Raw genomic sequence first — 15,657 nt, forward strand, 5'->3', positions numbered from 1 at the left:
TGCTGTACCCTGAAGTCTTATATGCCTGATGCGCTGGGCTAGAAAACCTCTGAATTCACTGACTCAGTCCTTCTTAAGCAGGTGCCAAAAAAAAAGGCACCTGCTTAAGAGAAAGCAAAGTAAGACAGTAATGCACAAGTGAGTGGTAGAAATAGGAAAAAGATACTTGGCTATGTAATCTATGTAAACTGACCTGTGATCTTTGGATGAAGGGTGGTATACATTTTTAATAAATAATGATAAAATAACAGTCTTCTGTCCCAAATGAACACTTTGGAAAAAGATTTCCTTATTTACCTGATAACTGGAAACTTTTGCTTCTATTGGGTCTAATGGTATTATTTTGTTTGCTTTGTGTATCATACATCATGGTAAGTTATATTAACTAATAACTTCTTTGCTTTTTTAGTTCAAACTTCCAAAGGAGTATAGTTGGCCTGAAAAGAAACTGAAAGTCTCCATCTTGCCTGATGCTGTATTTGACAACCCACTGCATTAAAGCCAGCTGACACCCACAAGCAACAAGTTGCTGTATGCTTCCCAGTGACTCATGGGATAATTTAGTGCAGTAAAAGCTCTCCCTGCAAATAAGAGATGCTGCTGCATATCCACTGCAAAGAACGGAGGGGTTACTCAACAGCAGTCCAGCCAGAACTCAATTCTTCCAGTACCTGGCATTCTCTTCCGTCATGGAAGAACTCTGAATAACCTGCATATGAATGAGTGCGAGAGACAAGGAGAGAGAAGTATTTAACTATTAATAGTAGTTGTAAGAATTCCTTTCCCTACTTTAACTGGCTCCAGAGGTCCCTGCAACCCCCAGCTCAGGGTTTATGTGCCTCATCTGCCTTGGCTTAATCACACAATTTTCAGGCGTAAACACACAATCCATTAGAAGTATTTTTTGTAACTCTCAAATTCTTTAATTAGCCGTGCTTCTCCTGGCCAGAATTATTCCTTCAGTGTGATTTTTTTTATTGCTCCAGAAAGGCCATTTTGTTTATACTTTATGTACACACAATCAAACTGAGGAAACGCTGATCAGTTTTGATGCCACACTAGGGACTGATTTGGCAGGGGAATCGTGGTCCCACTGGCTAAACTGCCATGATGTTACAGAGGGGGCTGTACTTAAGCTGTCATTTTAGATTCTGAATTCTGAGGCCTATAAACATCCTATTTAAGTCAGGAGTTTGCCCTAGGGAAGAGATACAGCTTGGGTTATATTTAGAAAAAGGATGAAACCCAAGCCTAAGTGTTTTTCTTCAGAACGAAACTTAATGGTGTTCAGTGGGGCTTCCTACCAGGTAAGTATTTACTGGATTGCAGGATTAAACACCTATCTTAGTGTGTCCTAGGGTAATAGGCCAAAATGATAATTGATTCTCTTCAAAGATAAGCATAACTTCCTTGTTTCATGGTCACCTGTAAAAGGGACAAGTACATGGAGAATTGGGTTTCATAGGGCTGTACAATGGGCTGTACAATGAGCAGAGGGCTTTGGGTGTTTATTTTCTAACTTGGTACAGCCAGATCTTCTGGGTTAACAATTCTGATACTGTATCCTTCCTGAAGTTTCCTACAGATTTGTACCAAATTTTCCTGACTCATACTGCAGAGAAATAGAAAAGGGTACATGAGTTAAAGAGATGCCTGAAAACCTATTGTCTTGTTTCTAAATTGGCTTTAAAAACAAAAGTTTTCCAAAGAACATTTATTTCTGCTGAAATCATGTTTTCACTTTCCATTCACATATTTTGGGAAGGCATATCTGTTAATTTTAATGCATATTGAGTCAGGCCATTTCAGAATGTTTTGAAAATTCAGCTTGATGTACTGCTGCATACACAGGCATTGATTTTCAGAGTTCTGGTCTGATTTTGAGACAGCTACACTGTATTTCTAACACCATTTTGTGCAGACATTGACTTTGTGTTTATAGGCAGTTTTACTAACTTCCTAGGAGAGGAAAGTGGTAGTAACTCCATAGCTCACCACCGAAAATGAAATATGGCACTGCTAAAGCAGAAATCTACAACCTGAAACTATCTTCTGAAAGTTTCTGTTTCAAAGTTTGTAGAAGGAAACATGTTGGTTCTCTTCTCTTCCCTTCCCTTCCCTTCCCTAGAGAATGAAAGTCCACTTCAACTAAGCAACTGTTCAAAATACCATGTTCTCTCATTGTGTAAACTTAGGTTCTTCAGAAATTTTGTCACGGGCATAAATGACCTTCAGAAATTGCTCAGAATTGTTGTATACTGATGTACACAAGAAGTGGTGTACACCCATGGGCTGATGGCTAGGGAACTGGACCTCGAGCAAGTTTAGATAGATATGTGCTGGTGACATAAAGTAGCTCACAATAAACTATTTAATATTGCCCACAGGCTCCCTGTCAGAATCCTAGAAGCCTCACCTTTCACATTAAGTAAAGGACTTAGGATCACATGGTACACTAGTGTGGTCTGATGTTTAGGGACTACAAGGCAAAAAAGCTTTGGGAGTCACTCACTTAGTTTGTAGTATTTTGGATGCTGTTGTGCTGTCGTGAGCACAATTCAAACGTGCTAATGTAAGCAAAATTGACTAACCGCTATTGCCAAATTGACTGAGCATAAAACACTGCAAGGTTGAAATAGGCCAAGCCATAGAAGGTTGTAGTGAAATCTTGTAAGGGGTCCCTGCTTATGAGGAAAATCTTTTGGCATTCAAATGGTGTGCTATCACTCAAATGTTACTGTCAGATACCTAGCATATTTTCCCCACAAAAGCCATCCTTATTAGGCCTAGCTTTCACAAACAGCAGCTGGGATGATAAAGCTGTTTCTTGACTGCTGTGCTTAGGACTGCAATGGAGTCTCATACGACGGAATGCTCCTCTGTGCAAGAGAAAAAATCCTTGCACATAGAAAACTGGCATGTCAGGGAGGAGAGTAGAAACCTTCTGCCTGACGTTAATTTTCTATGTACATAGAAATGTTATTGGATGGAGAATTCAGTTATGTGAGGCTTTAGAAGTCATTTCTAGAGTCTAAACTGTCTGGCTTTTCTACAGTTTATCTTGGAAGCCTTGTGTTCCATAGTAGTTTAATTAATGTAGTGAGGCTTTACACAGCTATACTGTCTCATTTGTTACTCTCTATAGTTTACCCTCTATGGATGCAGTAGAGAGCTGAGGAGTTTCCTATCTGAGAAATGAAAGAATCCATGGAGGGAAAGCCAGAAATCCTATGAAATGTTAATCTGGAAGTGGAAAAAAAATCTTGTGGGTTTTTCAGGAAGGATCTGTGAGCTGGAGACTAGACTACAGTCTTCTGTGGCTTTTGATAGTTTGCTGCAAAGTCCACACTGATGTTACATTTTTCCATAACCCTTTAAACGTTTTGTTCTGCATGAGCATTCCTTTAGAGAGAAAGAACTGGTCCAAAGTGTATTTAAAATGACTGTCTTGTAGGGTTTGCAGAGTATTCAGATTTCATATCTGCCTGAAAGTACCCACAAATTACTACCTTGGCAAATCAAAGGTAAAGTGTCTTGGTGTTTAATCAGTAACAGTTTATGGCAGTAACTGCTAGAAACTATTATTGTTGGCTTCCCAGAGGACTTAATAGAATGGAGCTTGGTCTCTTCCTTTACTGTGTATTGCTAACTTTTCACTGTGGTCACTTATGCTGACCATTCCTCCCACCCTAAGACAAAGCAGGAAGAGTTTACTTTGCACTCTTGTTCTCCACTTGCTAGTTACTAAAGTGGCTAACAGGAAACTGGAGCTTTGGCTGTTCTTCAGTTGGTTTGCACCTGCTGCTTAATCCCTTCAGCACCTGGAGCTGTAAACACCATTCCTCGGTTGCTGCGACAATTATTAACTTTCAGTGCAGCTGTTGCACCAGCCATGTGCCAGGACAGTGCTAACCTAGCCATCAGACCAAATGGCAACAAAAGAGCCATTCCAGAGGGTTTACTGTCTAAATATGAAGCAGTCAGTAAGTAAGTGAGCAAAATATAGATGGGCTGTAGAATTTCACATGAGAACACTGCAAGCTATAAGAATATAGTTTTAGCAAAACAAAAAAATTCCATCCCCACTTCTGTGGGTTTCCTCTCCCCCATGGCACTGACATTGGTAGGAAGGGAAGTTATAAAAACAGAATCCACTCCCCTCTTCAAAGCACACTCATCGGCTGTGTTTGCATGTAAGGTTAAACCATAGTTAATATTTAACTGTGGTTTAATGTGAATGAGCAGCATGCTGGTGCACACTGCTCAAAAGTCCCTGCTTTGCTCCTCCCTCGCTCCTGGCTGCATCATACTGGGAGCAACAAACTACAAGACTTGACTTGTCATGTCGTCCAAGCCCATGCTCCTGGTTTGTTTGGGGGAACCAAGCCATGCGTTTAAGTTTAGATGACACACCACCTGTGGATTGTTGCTCCCAGCTCATTCCGGCACACTGCTCATTTGCATTAAACCATATTACACATGTCAATTTGAAGCTGAAGGGGCTGCTCAAAGTGCTAACTGGCTGGACATTTGTGACACCATGAAACAACCTCTGCCTGTAATAATTTTCAGCTTCAGAATAAATGATGGCTCTTTAATCATCAATAAGTCAGGCACTGTATGATTGTTGAAATGCAAGGTCCTACCAGCAGCACTTTAAAGATAACAAGAAAGACAGGCAGCTCAGCAGAGAAGGGTGAGGGTGGCCTAGAAACCAGTGCTCACTGCAAAGAGAGTGTGTGTGTGAGAGAGAGTCTAAAGAATGAGGGTTACTGAGCTTACCCCATAGGGACAAAAGAAGCTTGCTCCTTGTACATCTGTGTGCACCATTAGACACAATAGCTCAGGATTTTGTTTTTCTGGTGTGTAAATCTGAACTTTGCCACTAAGCCAGATGGTTGGTTGGACAGAGATGCTCTACATGCACACTGCAAGCTTCTTCAGCATGTTTTGCACTGCACCATGATCATCCACTTAGCTTTGCAGATCTGGAAGTGTCAGGCACTTCTATGGCAGATGAAAGCATGGGTTTCACATCTGCATGCATGCTGGTGGAGTTCATTGCTGCTGTAGGGATTGCTCCATCTCATCACACTTGTGTTTTTCTAGCAGCAGGGAGAAAATCATGAACTGTTTTAAAGAAAAGCCCTTTACACATAAAAGCAAGGGAAGTAAGGGTCAGAAAGCAAATGTATTTGCAGAAGTGTTTTTAATGGCTTGGGGCAAAAATGTGTTAATGTTTAATGTTTCTCTCCACCACTACCATCATTGTAATTTATAGGAACAGAAAGAATACCTTCATATTCTGGCAGCCCTATGTTACTGTAGCTTTTCCTACCTTTAGTTGTTCCATCTCTTTTGAATCCTCCTTTGCTGAGCATCCAAAATGTCAAACAGAAAATGAGCCTGTAGCTGATGAGGGTTTCAAAAGGATCCCTAGGCTGACCTGCCTCTCAGGCAATTAACCCATGGGCATTATGCACTTTTCAGCTTCTTCATTTCATACACAATTATTTTTTCCTCAGATTGCTTACAGACCATAAAGTCGTAATAAGTGGTACATTAGCTTTACAGTATCATTCCAAGGCTGTCATAAAGGTATGCCTTTTCTACTTTCTGCCAGCCAGCTAATAAGGAGGTTGGAGAAGTATTCTGAAATACCCTTTCCATCTACCTACTTTTATGATTCACTGTTGAAATGTGGAAGCCTGATAGCAGAATAGCGTAATGAATGCCAGCGTGTGAAGTAAATGTTTAAAGGGCTCAATCAAATACACTTTAATTTCAGAAAACAGATTTGTTTAAAAGCACAGACCAGAATCTGCTTACCAGCTGATGGTTCTGGTTTTGCAAACACTTCTCTTACTACTCTCCTCGCCCTCCTGCACACATTTCCCTTTGCTTGTTTCTTAGTTTGGGTTGAAATCAACATGGCTGCTGTTTCTTTCCTGGGCCCTGATGGCAAAGGTCTGCATTCATCACTGCTCCTCTACATAATGGAAAAAGAGGGGGAGAATGGTTTGAGCCTTGTTGACAATAGTGCATGTTAGTGTAGGCCCTTCAATAAGAGAGGATAGCCACTGCCAGCCCTGGTTAATATTCTGGGGAAACACAGGAGTGTGCAATTGTCTTCAAAGGATCTGTTGGCTCAGGTTTAAGCCGAGTATCCCTTTCGCTAGTTTCCCTTTCAACACTGAACAGAATCTCAATTCTGTATAAAGACTTCACCTACCTTAGGGAAAGCGAAACCTATTAAAGTGATAAAACCAGTGAGTTAATTCAAAAGATTCTGTGCTCTGATTGCTGATGAATTACACAGTCTGGGGCCTGGCTTTTCTGGAGCTGCAGTTCACAATTTAGCAGGATCAAACTGCCATCGTGGAAGAAAGCTCCTAAAAGCCACGGGCTTTGTGGCCCAGCCCCCACTCTTAGGGCCATTCCGTGTGCTGGATCCTGGGTGGGAGGGCTCAGGAGCATAGCATTGGTGTTCAGTTCTAGCAGATCAGATTGTCACTGCTGCTAAACACAGCAAATGAGACTTAAAGGAATAAATTAAGGTAATGTTACACTCCAGGTTTGCCTTTGCCTTCCTTTCTTGAGACTGTTTTATATCAGTAGGAACCAGAGTTCACTGTTAAAGCAGGGTGGATTTTTTTATTTTTTTTACATGATAGTGCTCTTGTTGTTACTGTAGTTTTATAATTTGGATGGCTGTAGTGCTAGAAAACAAAATGAGTGGTTTTGCTTTTGGAGGACCTAATCCTTAGACCTGCTCAATTTTAATTCTGACTGCTGAGGCTACTTTTACCAGCTTCAGCTGAGATGAACCTTTTTGTAGTTCATCTATGTGGCACGTGTGTGTGTGTGTGTGTGTGTGTGTGTGTGTGTGTGTGTGTGTTTCTCAACAAAAATCTTAAGGACATTGCAGAAGCTGTCTGAAAATGGCTTGCCATTCCTGCAGTGAAATTCTCAGTACTTTGTAGTATGCCTTTTTTTCTACCAAAAAAACAATGGGAACCTAAACTAGCAGAGGTTTTAAAAATATTTTATATTAGTTTCTAATGTATATTCTTACATTATCACAGTGCCGGTGTGTGTTCACCTGCGCAAAACTACTTTTTGTAATATTTTTGTGATCACAAAGCTTTGTTTCCCTCCTGTGTATTCAAAGTGCATTAAACTTGTTTGCATAGTTGTGTCTTGTGTGCATTTATTGAGTGATTGCAGAACTGATAAATGAGACTTTATACTCTAACTCTTGTTTAACTTTCTCATTCCAGTGCTTTACAAGCTTCAGCCAGGTTAGGGGGCCCTTTGTCTGCACACAAACGTAAGAGCCTGGGCCCCAGCATTTGCTTATCAACGGTCCTCTGATGTGGTCTGTTTCCTTTTGCACAATATGATCTGCCTCAGGAGAAGGCTTGTATTAATAATTTCCATGGCACTTACTTTGAAGTGGTAGGTGCTTTTACAATTTTTTATCAGTTTTACCCTCACAACCACAGTTGCACATTAAGTTGCTCTGATTAACGTTTTTGTGTGTGCTATATTTGGATAAGGTGGATATACCATAACCGCTGTGGTCGAGAATGGATTGAGTTCTGTACTCTGATCAACGACTCCAAGGTTCAAGTCACACTCCTACAAATCACATTCCCATGGGTAGTAGTGGCCACTTGTACTGTTACCACACTGTCACTGAATTGCAGATGGAGCGTGATAGTGACTTGTCTTAACGGCAATCATTTGTGCATTAAATTGGATCCTAAAATAATGGCTTGCAGACAAGTGTTCGAAGTTTTAATGCCTATAATAGGGCTGTTGGGGTTTTTGCCTCTGCAAGAAAGGACAAAGAGAATGAAGGTGATTAATATATCATTTATATTTCCAAGCTTCCTTGCAATGTATCTGTGAAAAACACTTGGGCTTTATTAAAGTAATAACAGGCAAGTCTTGGCCTTCACACAAAATGAACCTTATTTGTATACACAAATGTCTTGTTCATCAAACATTGCAGTTTAAATGAAGACACCTTCCTCAGGGGTTAGAAATACTCACTGAGGCTTGGTACCCTATTCTGTAGAGGGCCTGACTCCTACAGAGAGTCTTCCTTTCTTCAGCCTGTGTTGGGGACAGTTAGCTCTATCAGACTAGATCAGGGGTACGGAACCTCAAGCTCAAGAGCCAAACGGGGCCTTTCAAACCTCTCTGTCTCCAGGCTATACTCCTCACCGACACTGCTTTGCACCCGAATGTTTTTGCTTGGCTGCAATGTGTTTTGAACACTGATTGTGCCTCTTGCTTTTCTGGATTGGGGGGGGGGGGGAGGGCTGTGCAAGTGTAAAAACTAGCCTACCAGTGTACAAAGGTAAAAAATTATGTTTGTTGCCCCACCTAGCATGCAGGAGGATGTGACACACTCTGAGAAGTCCATATTCCTGTACAACTCCCACAGTCAATTGTGGAGGTATCATGTGAAGCATGCTGTGGCACACCAGACACATCCATGCCCAAACTGCACGGATCCCCCAGTCTGCTGTACTTTGGCTGCATAGAAATACTGTGGCTCCTCACTGGATCTTGTTCCTCACTTTAGGGCATCATTGCTCTTGAATGGCAGAGGCCTATAGCATTGGATGTTATTGCTGCTAGGGAAGATTGTGTCTCATGTACCCAGTGGTCACTTTGAGGACCAATAGACGCATATTCCGTCTGCATTTCAGTGTTGCTAAATTCACATCTTTCCCCCCAAAATTGTAAATAAAACCTGTCTGTCATCCAAATTTCTAGCTACAGTACCTGTCTGAATTCTGATTCAGTGAATCTCATCCCTGATGGGTTTCTCTGTGTTTTTACAGCCACATTAGAAACCACACAAAAATGACGCTTATGTGTTATAAAGAGCTAAAGGAAATTGACAAGATGGAGCTCCTCTGTGCTTCATTCGTGCCTGAAATTGAATTGGAGACTCCCAAAGTCAACGAGTGGTACATCCACAATTTTAATCAAAGATCCTTAGCAGCCTAGCATTGCCTGTGGGTTTGGGTCAAAGGAGGACATGGAATCAATTCCACATAGATAGGGCTGTGAGGGGGTGTCTTGTTTTTGTATTTTGCATCACTATAGTATCTGGTGTGGGATGAGCATCCTAATTCTAGTGTTGAATGTGGAGGAGAGCTTTAATGAAGGCTGGACAAGGACTTGCAGTATTCAGCAAATGAAAGGTGAGGGAAGAGGCCTGTACAGTTACTTGTTCATCCTCTACAGCTGCTCTACAGCCTTAGAGAGTGTAGAGTGTAGGTTAAAAGCATGAACTTTTGGGGGGAGGGAGCCATTTCCATCTATGTCATCAAGGATCAGGGAGAACACATTTAAAGTTTCACTGAGATGGTATTTCACTTTCAGTAGGATATATAATAATCTCAGTTGGAGTCGCAGAGGTTGAAACATCTTTCCACATGTGGTGGCAGTGTACAAGGCTCCAATCATTCTGGTCAAATGCTTTTAGGTGAGTCCTACATTTATATTAGCAGTCTTTCAAAATGATTCGGCAGAAGTAACGGTTAAGGAGCTAACAATTTTCCTCTTGAATATTGCTAGGCCATTTATAACCTGGACATGCAAAACAGAAGAGGGGTCTGCAGTTGAGCGATGATACACACAAGTGTGGGATATTGTATTACTATAAGAACAAATGCAAAAGTCTAAAGGCTTCAGAAGGGAATTAAGACAAGGAATATTTTATGAACTAAGGTATGAATATATTTCATATATAATTATAGGTGATCTGAGAACCACCTGATAATTGGAAATTGATGGCAGGATTTGTTTATTTGACAGGGAAGCCATTTCGATTCCTCTGCTGGACTTTCTCCCCATGTTTATATGGATTTTGTTACTGTTTGATATTCCCTGGGATAAATATTAGTGTTCTTAATCAAAGGGGTGTGTGTGTGAACTTTATTGGAAGACTAACAGTTCAAATCTCATCTCAGGAACTCTGTGGGTACCCATAGGCCAAAGGGGGGTAACCTAGGGCTTCGAAATGATTGATGCTGGACTACAGACACCATCATCCCTGAGCATTGATGGAGCTGATGGAAGTTGGTAGTCACAGGTTTATAAAACTGTAGAATTGGAAGGGACCCTGAGGATCATCTGGTCCAACCCCTTGCAAAGCAGGAATCTCAATTAAAGCATACATTACAGATTTATGCTTTAACATCTGGAGGGTCACCAATTCCTCACCCATGCTTTAGGCAAAGCCCTGATTCAGGCTTGTTACTGGACCCTTACAGCCCACTCCTGTCTCCTTCATGCCATTCAATGTCCAGTTCCTTACTAAAAATTACAGATGTTTCCATTATATGAAACTGGAAAGTGGTGCATAATACAAGATACCTGCAGAGTTGGTTCACTCTTAACTCATACTCTGGGATTTATTTCAGTGCAGAATTTGGAATTTCTTTTTGTGTTGAATGCATATAGGGCATTCTCATATGATACGGAAAGTTAGATCTTGCCGACACACAAGATAGTAGGTGCATACAGATTAAGAGTATATCTACACGGGTGTGGGAGGTACAGAATACCAGCAAGAATAGGGCATTGATTTACTCAGCCATTTAGAAAGAGTTCTGTGCTCACCACCCTCAGGCAATGCGCATCTGGCCTATGGCACAAAGTTAATATTTCAACTGCTTTGAGGTTGGGCTGAATGCTAAATATCCACTGAGGCTGGAGGAGGCATACGCCTGCAGCATACAGGCAGCTATGGGCTTGCTCTTGCAAACCAGCCAACATTTACCTCTTTAGGCAGCAGTCAACTAATAATGGGGCTGACACCGTTTCCCTACCACTTCTAAATCTTTTCTACTATCCCAGAGTGAATTCTAGTTTTTGATTGTTTCTTCTAAATGGCTGCGGAACGTTTTTATTGCCACTGATTTCCTTACCGTCATCGTAAAGTTCAGACATGCTTTGCAAGAGCTGAGCTGCTCAGTCTGCAATTTTTTTGCTCTGAAGCAACCGAAAAAAGGGAAAAATAAGGTAATGCACTCCCAGGCATTGATCCTAACAGCAATGAGAGAAGCAAACCACAAAGGATCTAAAGGGAGGGGAGCACAAGGAGCTGCTACTAGTATAGTAGCTGTGTGATCCTACTAGTCCCATCTGGTCCAATGGCGGTAGGCTGTTGCAGTCTTCTGCAAAACATGTATCTGGAAGTGCCCTTAGGCATCTGGTCAGCCTTAACATTGGGCAATATGAAACAGCTTGGTTTTTGAACTTTGAAGATGCATCAAGGATGCTGTGCGGAGAGTGAATGCTAAGATTTAAATAACTGATCTCCCAGCTCTGTTGGCATTAGTGTCTGCATGAGCTAAGGAAAAAGCAGGAAGGGGCTTGTGTTGCAGATTAAGTTGCCCAGAAATACGTGTAACCAGTAGTTATTATTTATTAAATGTATATACTATCCTTCATCAGAGGATCACAGGGCGGTTTACAGTATAAAAACACAAAAATGTGTAACATTATACCCACTACACACACACACAGTTTTAAAAGCCATAGATTGTTTAATCAGTCAAAGGCCTGCTTGAGGAATGCTTTCGCCTAGTAGCTAAAGATACGTAATGAAGGCACCAGGTAAGCTCTCTGGGGAGAGCATTCCACAAGCAGGGAGCCACTGCAGAAAAGACCAGTTCTTGTGTTGCCACCCTCTGGACCTCTCGTGGAGGGGACACACAAATAAGGGCCTCAGGTGATGGTCAAAGGGTCCAGTCCTATGATTATATGGAGAGAGGCAGTCCTTGAGGTATTGTGGCCTTGGACCGTTTAAGGCTTTATAGATCAAACCTGCACTTTATAATAATAGTATACTGCTAATTTATTTTATACCTTGCCCATCTAACTGGACTGGGTTGCCCCAGCCACTATGGGCTGTATCCAACAAAGATACCCCAAAAAAGTATGCCTCCTTTAGTGCTAAACTTTCTTGCAGAGGTGGAGATTTTCCAACTAAAAAATAAAAGACCGTTTTCCTCCCATTTCCCTCTGCCTTATTCTGTATCTTGCAAATGGAGGAAACTGAACCCGGTTAATTGAGCCAAACCCCTCTCCTTGTGCAGTGAAAAGGCAAGACCAGACTAACGTTCTGCCGGTCACAGCCTGGAGGATACTGGGTACAGCTCCTGAACTGCCTGCATGCCTTACTATCTGCTCCAATGGCCTGCCCCCTGTTTTCATATCCTGTTCTCCTTCCTTATCAGGGCTTGGGGGCAGGGCGAGCCAGGGCATCGGGCACTGCAGAGTGGCTGAGGGGGAGGCAGCGAACGGACACAAGCCCCACACTGCCTTTTCGGACCACATGGTGCCTGTAGGTGCCCAAGCCACTGCGTCACTCCCAGGAGAGATGCGTGGCTCAGGCGAGCTGCAGGCACCGCTGTAAGTGCCGCCCCCACGGTAAGTGGCCACCTCATGTGACCCCCACAGTGTTCTTTATTCTCATTTGTGTTTTTTAAAAAAAACAAAAAGTATTTGAATTCTAGATCTTGGAAGCAAATGTGCTCTGCAAAATAAATGCTGCATTGCACAGTTTTGTTTTGGTTTTTTTGCATATTTTGTCACACAGAAATCTCATTGTGCTCTGATTATGGTAACTACCTGTGAATGGACCCTAGTTTTCTGGTGCCTTGCAAACTAATCCCTGAGATTCAGTTTTTAAAATAGGTTTTTTAAGTGTGTTTCCAGCCTTTGTGTTTACTGCTGTGTTTGGCTATGTGCAACAAGCCATGCCGGATAAAGGTGCTGCATGCAGCTTTTAAAGGGCAGGCGTTAGTGCAGGAGCTTAGGCATTCCTGTCATCTCCACAACACCATTTTACTGGGAGGAGCCTTCCCTGAATATCATCATCCTGCTGGTATCTGTGGGACCCAAGATCATCAGCTGTTCATCTGCATTTGCTAGATTCTCATTCACTTGGTTCCCTGCTCTCTCCCTAGCCAGACTGCCTGTGCCGCGTGGCTGTTTTCTCAACTCTGCCTACACAAGTTGTGTTTGTGAGGGCTTAGCCAGATTACTAAGTAACACTTCCTGGAACTTGCTATAAGTATTCACTTGGCCCCCACACAGTCTTTGGTTTCCTGCTTTGGCTAGCCTGAAACCTATTAGGAGCTTTAACGTGTAGATTCTTCTGTTTAAATAAAAACACAGCAGTTTCTCTCTTTCTCACCTCCCACCCACCCTCTCCAGGTCAGAGTCACAGTCCTGCTTAAGAAAGAAAGAGAGATTATTAGACCTTTATAACTCAAAAGAAAGATCTTTAAACAGACTGGCTGTGGGGAAAATAATTATCCACAGGTAAGTCATTTTCACAGCCCCAGGCTGGCTGAAAACATGTTAGGATCATTGGGGCCTCTTTGGTTAGCGTGTTGGGACTAGGACTTGGCACACCAGGGTTCAAATCCTGACTCAGACATAAAGTTCACTGAGTGACCTTGGGTTCCTTGGAGGAAAGGAAAGGTGGGATATTATACACACACACACACACACACACACACACACACACACACACACACACGAAACTCCCTGAAAGCCCTGCACATGTTAGTTGAATGCAGTATTCAGTGACTCTCAGAAAAATTGCATGTGCTGTAACTTGATAAAAGTGCATGGCAGTCTAGCAGCATCAGCACCACAAAATGCCAGGGAAGAACAAGTGAGTGAAGATCTACATCAGTTATGGGGGGGTGGGGAGAATAAAGATTTACATTGGAATCTGCTGCTGTTGTGGATCCTGCCGCCTGAGGCAATTCCCTTCCTTGCCTCATGGGTGGGCCAGCCTTGCTGCCTAGACACAACTCACTGTCCTTGGTTCTGTGTCAGGATATACACCTTCTTCCTACAACTACCATGAGCTCATCTACACCATACAGTCAAGGCAATGGCTGCCCCCAAAGGACTTTGGGAACTGTAGTTTGTTGAAGGTGCTCATGAGAGGGAAAGTACTGTTCCTGGGATTCTTTGGGAGAAGCCGTGTGCTTTGAAAGAATGATGCGGATGTGACCTTAGTGAAGAGGCCCAGAATATCTTCTAGCTATTTGAGATGGACAGAGCCACCCACATCTATGATAGGAGGAGATATAGAGTACATAGGTGGATAAGAAACTAATGAATTACAGGCCAGGCTATTTGTCCATCTAGGCTAGGCATCCGCAACCTTCGGCCCTCCAGATGTTTTGGACTACAATTCCCATCATCCCTGACCACTGGTCCTGTTAGCTAGGGATCATGGGAGTTGTAGGCCAAAACATCTGGAGGGCCACAGGCTGGGGATGACTGATCTAGGCAAACCCAAGATTGCTTTCCAGGGCCTTGGGCACTTGCTACCTGATTCTTATACGTAACTGGAGATGCCCTGGATTAAACCTTGGCCCTTCAGGCAGAACGCCTGCTCTCTACTCACTGACCTATGGTTCCTCCCCAGTCTTTCTCTGATCACGAAGCTGACTTCATTGCTACTTTTTCTCCTAACTTAGCCTTCTTTCCTCCCTCCCTCCCTCGTTTTGCTTTCCCTTGGATTTTATACTGAGAATTTTTCTTAGCCCCTTTTTATCTTCAATGAGCTTAGCAAGCATTCCCTAATTAACATAGAGGTTAAACCTAAATGCGAGTTAATTTGGGTTATTGGAAAGCAGCTTGGACTTTGAAGGTGCAGGCGTGTGAAAAAGAAGAGAGAAAGATGGGCAAGAAACCTGGACCTTCCTCTGCAGTATCACCTGGAGCCCTTTGCACTGTAGACAGCTCCCTGCAGGGTGCCTGTCAGATGTCAGGCAAGAGATCATAAAGGCAGGTGGGGGATGAGACAGGCTGGCAGGTCAGTAGCAGACAGGCTGTGAGCAGGTTGACCGTAAGCCAGAAACCTGGAGGTATGGAACATGAGCTGCCTTGCAGTGAGTCAGACCTGTCTAGCTCTGTATTGCATACACGTACTGGCAGCAGCCTCCAGGATTTCCAGCACTGGTCTCTCCCAGCCTTACCTGGAGATGGGATGGAACCTGGAACCTTTCGCATTTAAACCAGCTTCTTCGTCACTTAGCTATGGCCCTTAGCCACCTTACTCAAGCCCCTCCCCTGCCCCTATTATGCAGTGCCCAGACTGATGGAAGACACAGGCTTCTTAAGGAACAGCCTATAGAATTCTTCCCTCCCCCAGCTAGCAGGCTTGTTGATGTGTGGATTTGGTGTGCTCCTGGTTTATTCTATTGTGTTTAGCAAGATTTATATACCACTTATTTGAAAAACAAATCAACAGTTTGTATAAGCAATGGATCCACATGGCTTTGTATTCAATTCAGGCCCTGTGACCACCCCTGGACACTTTTTATACGCACAGTAATGATGAGGCGAACAGCAAGAAATGGTTTGGTGGGATGTTGTGTGAGCTCTATGGCTGTAGTATTTCATAACCCAGACCCATAAGATGGGTGAGTACCGCACTTTTCTGTCTATAAGTCATCCCCATGTATAAGACACCCCCCCCCCAATTTGGGGGGACTCAAGTTTTAAGAAAATGAGGTTTTCCCCCCACCACCCTTGCTGTGTGGGAAACAAGACCACAAACACATTTCCTGGACTTCTAAGAGCATCTTCGCAGTT

The 15,657-nt window shown here is 42.8% G+C and overlaps 1 protein-coding gene across 2 annotated transcripts in view; it reads left to right on the forward strand.

Moving 5' to 3' along the window:
- SUFU (SUFU negative regulator of hedgehog signaling) overlaps nucleotides 1–7,192 on the forward strand; it is a 79,909-nt gene extending 72,717 nt beyond the window's left edge. For both annotated transcript variants that reach the window (XM_028730436.2, XM_028730437.2), the window contains exon 12: nucleotides 410–7,192. In XM_028730436.2, coding sequence (XP_028586269.2) covers nucleotides 410–499 — 90 coding nt within the window. In that variant the 3' untranslated portion in view covers nucleotides 500–7,192. The remainder of the gene's footprint in view (nucleotides 1–409) is intronic.
- Nucleotides 7,193–15,657: the final 8,465 nt, after the last annotated feature.

The sequence above is a fragment of the Podarcis muralis genome, chromosome 6 (genome assembly GCF_964188315.1).
Source record: "Podarcis muralis chromosome 6, rPodMur119.hap1.1, whole genome shotgun sequence".
Taxonomy (NCBI): Eukaryota; Metazoa; Chordata; class Lepidosauria; order Squamata; family Lacertidae; genus Podarcis; species Podarcis muralis.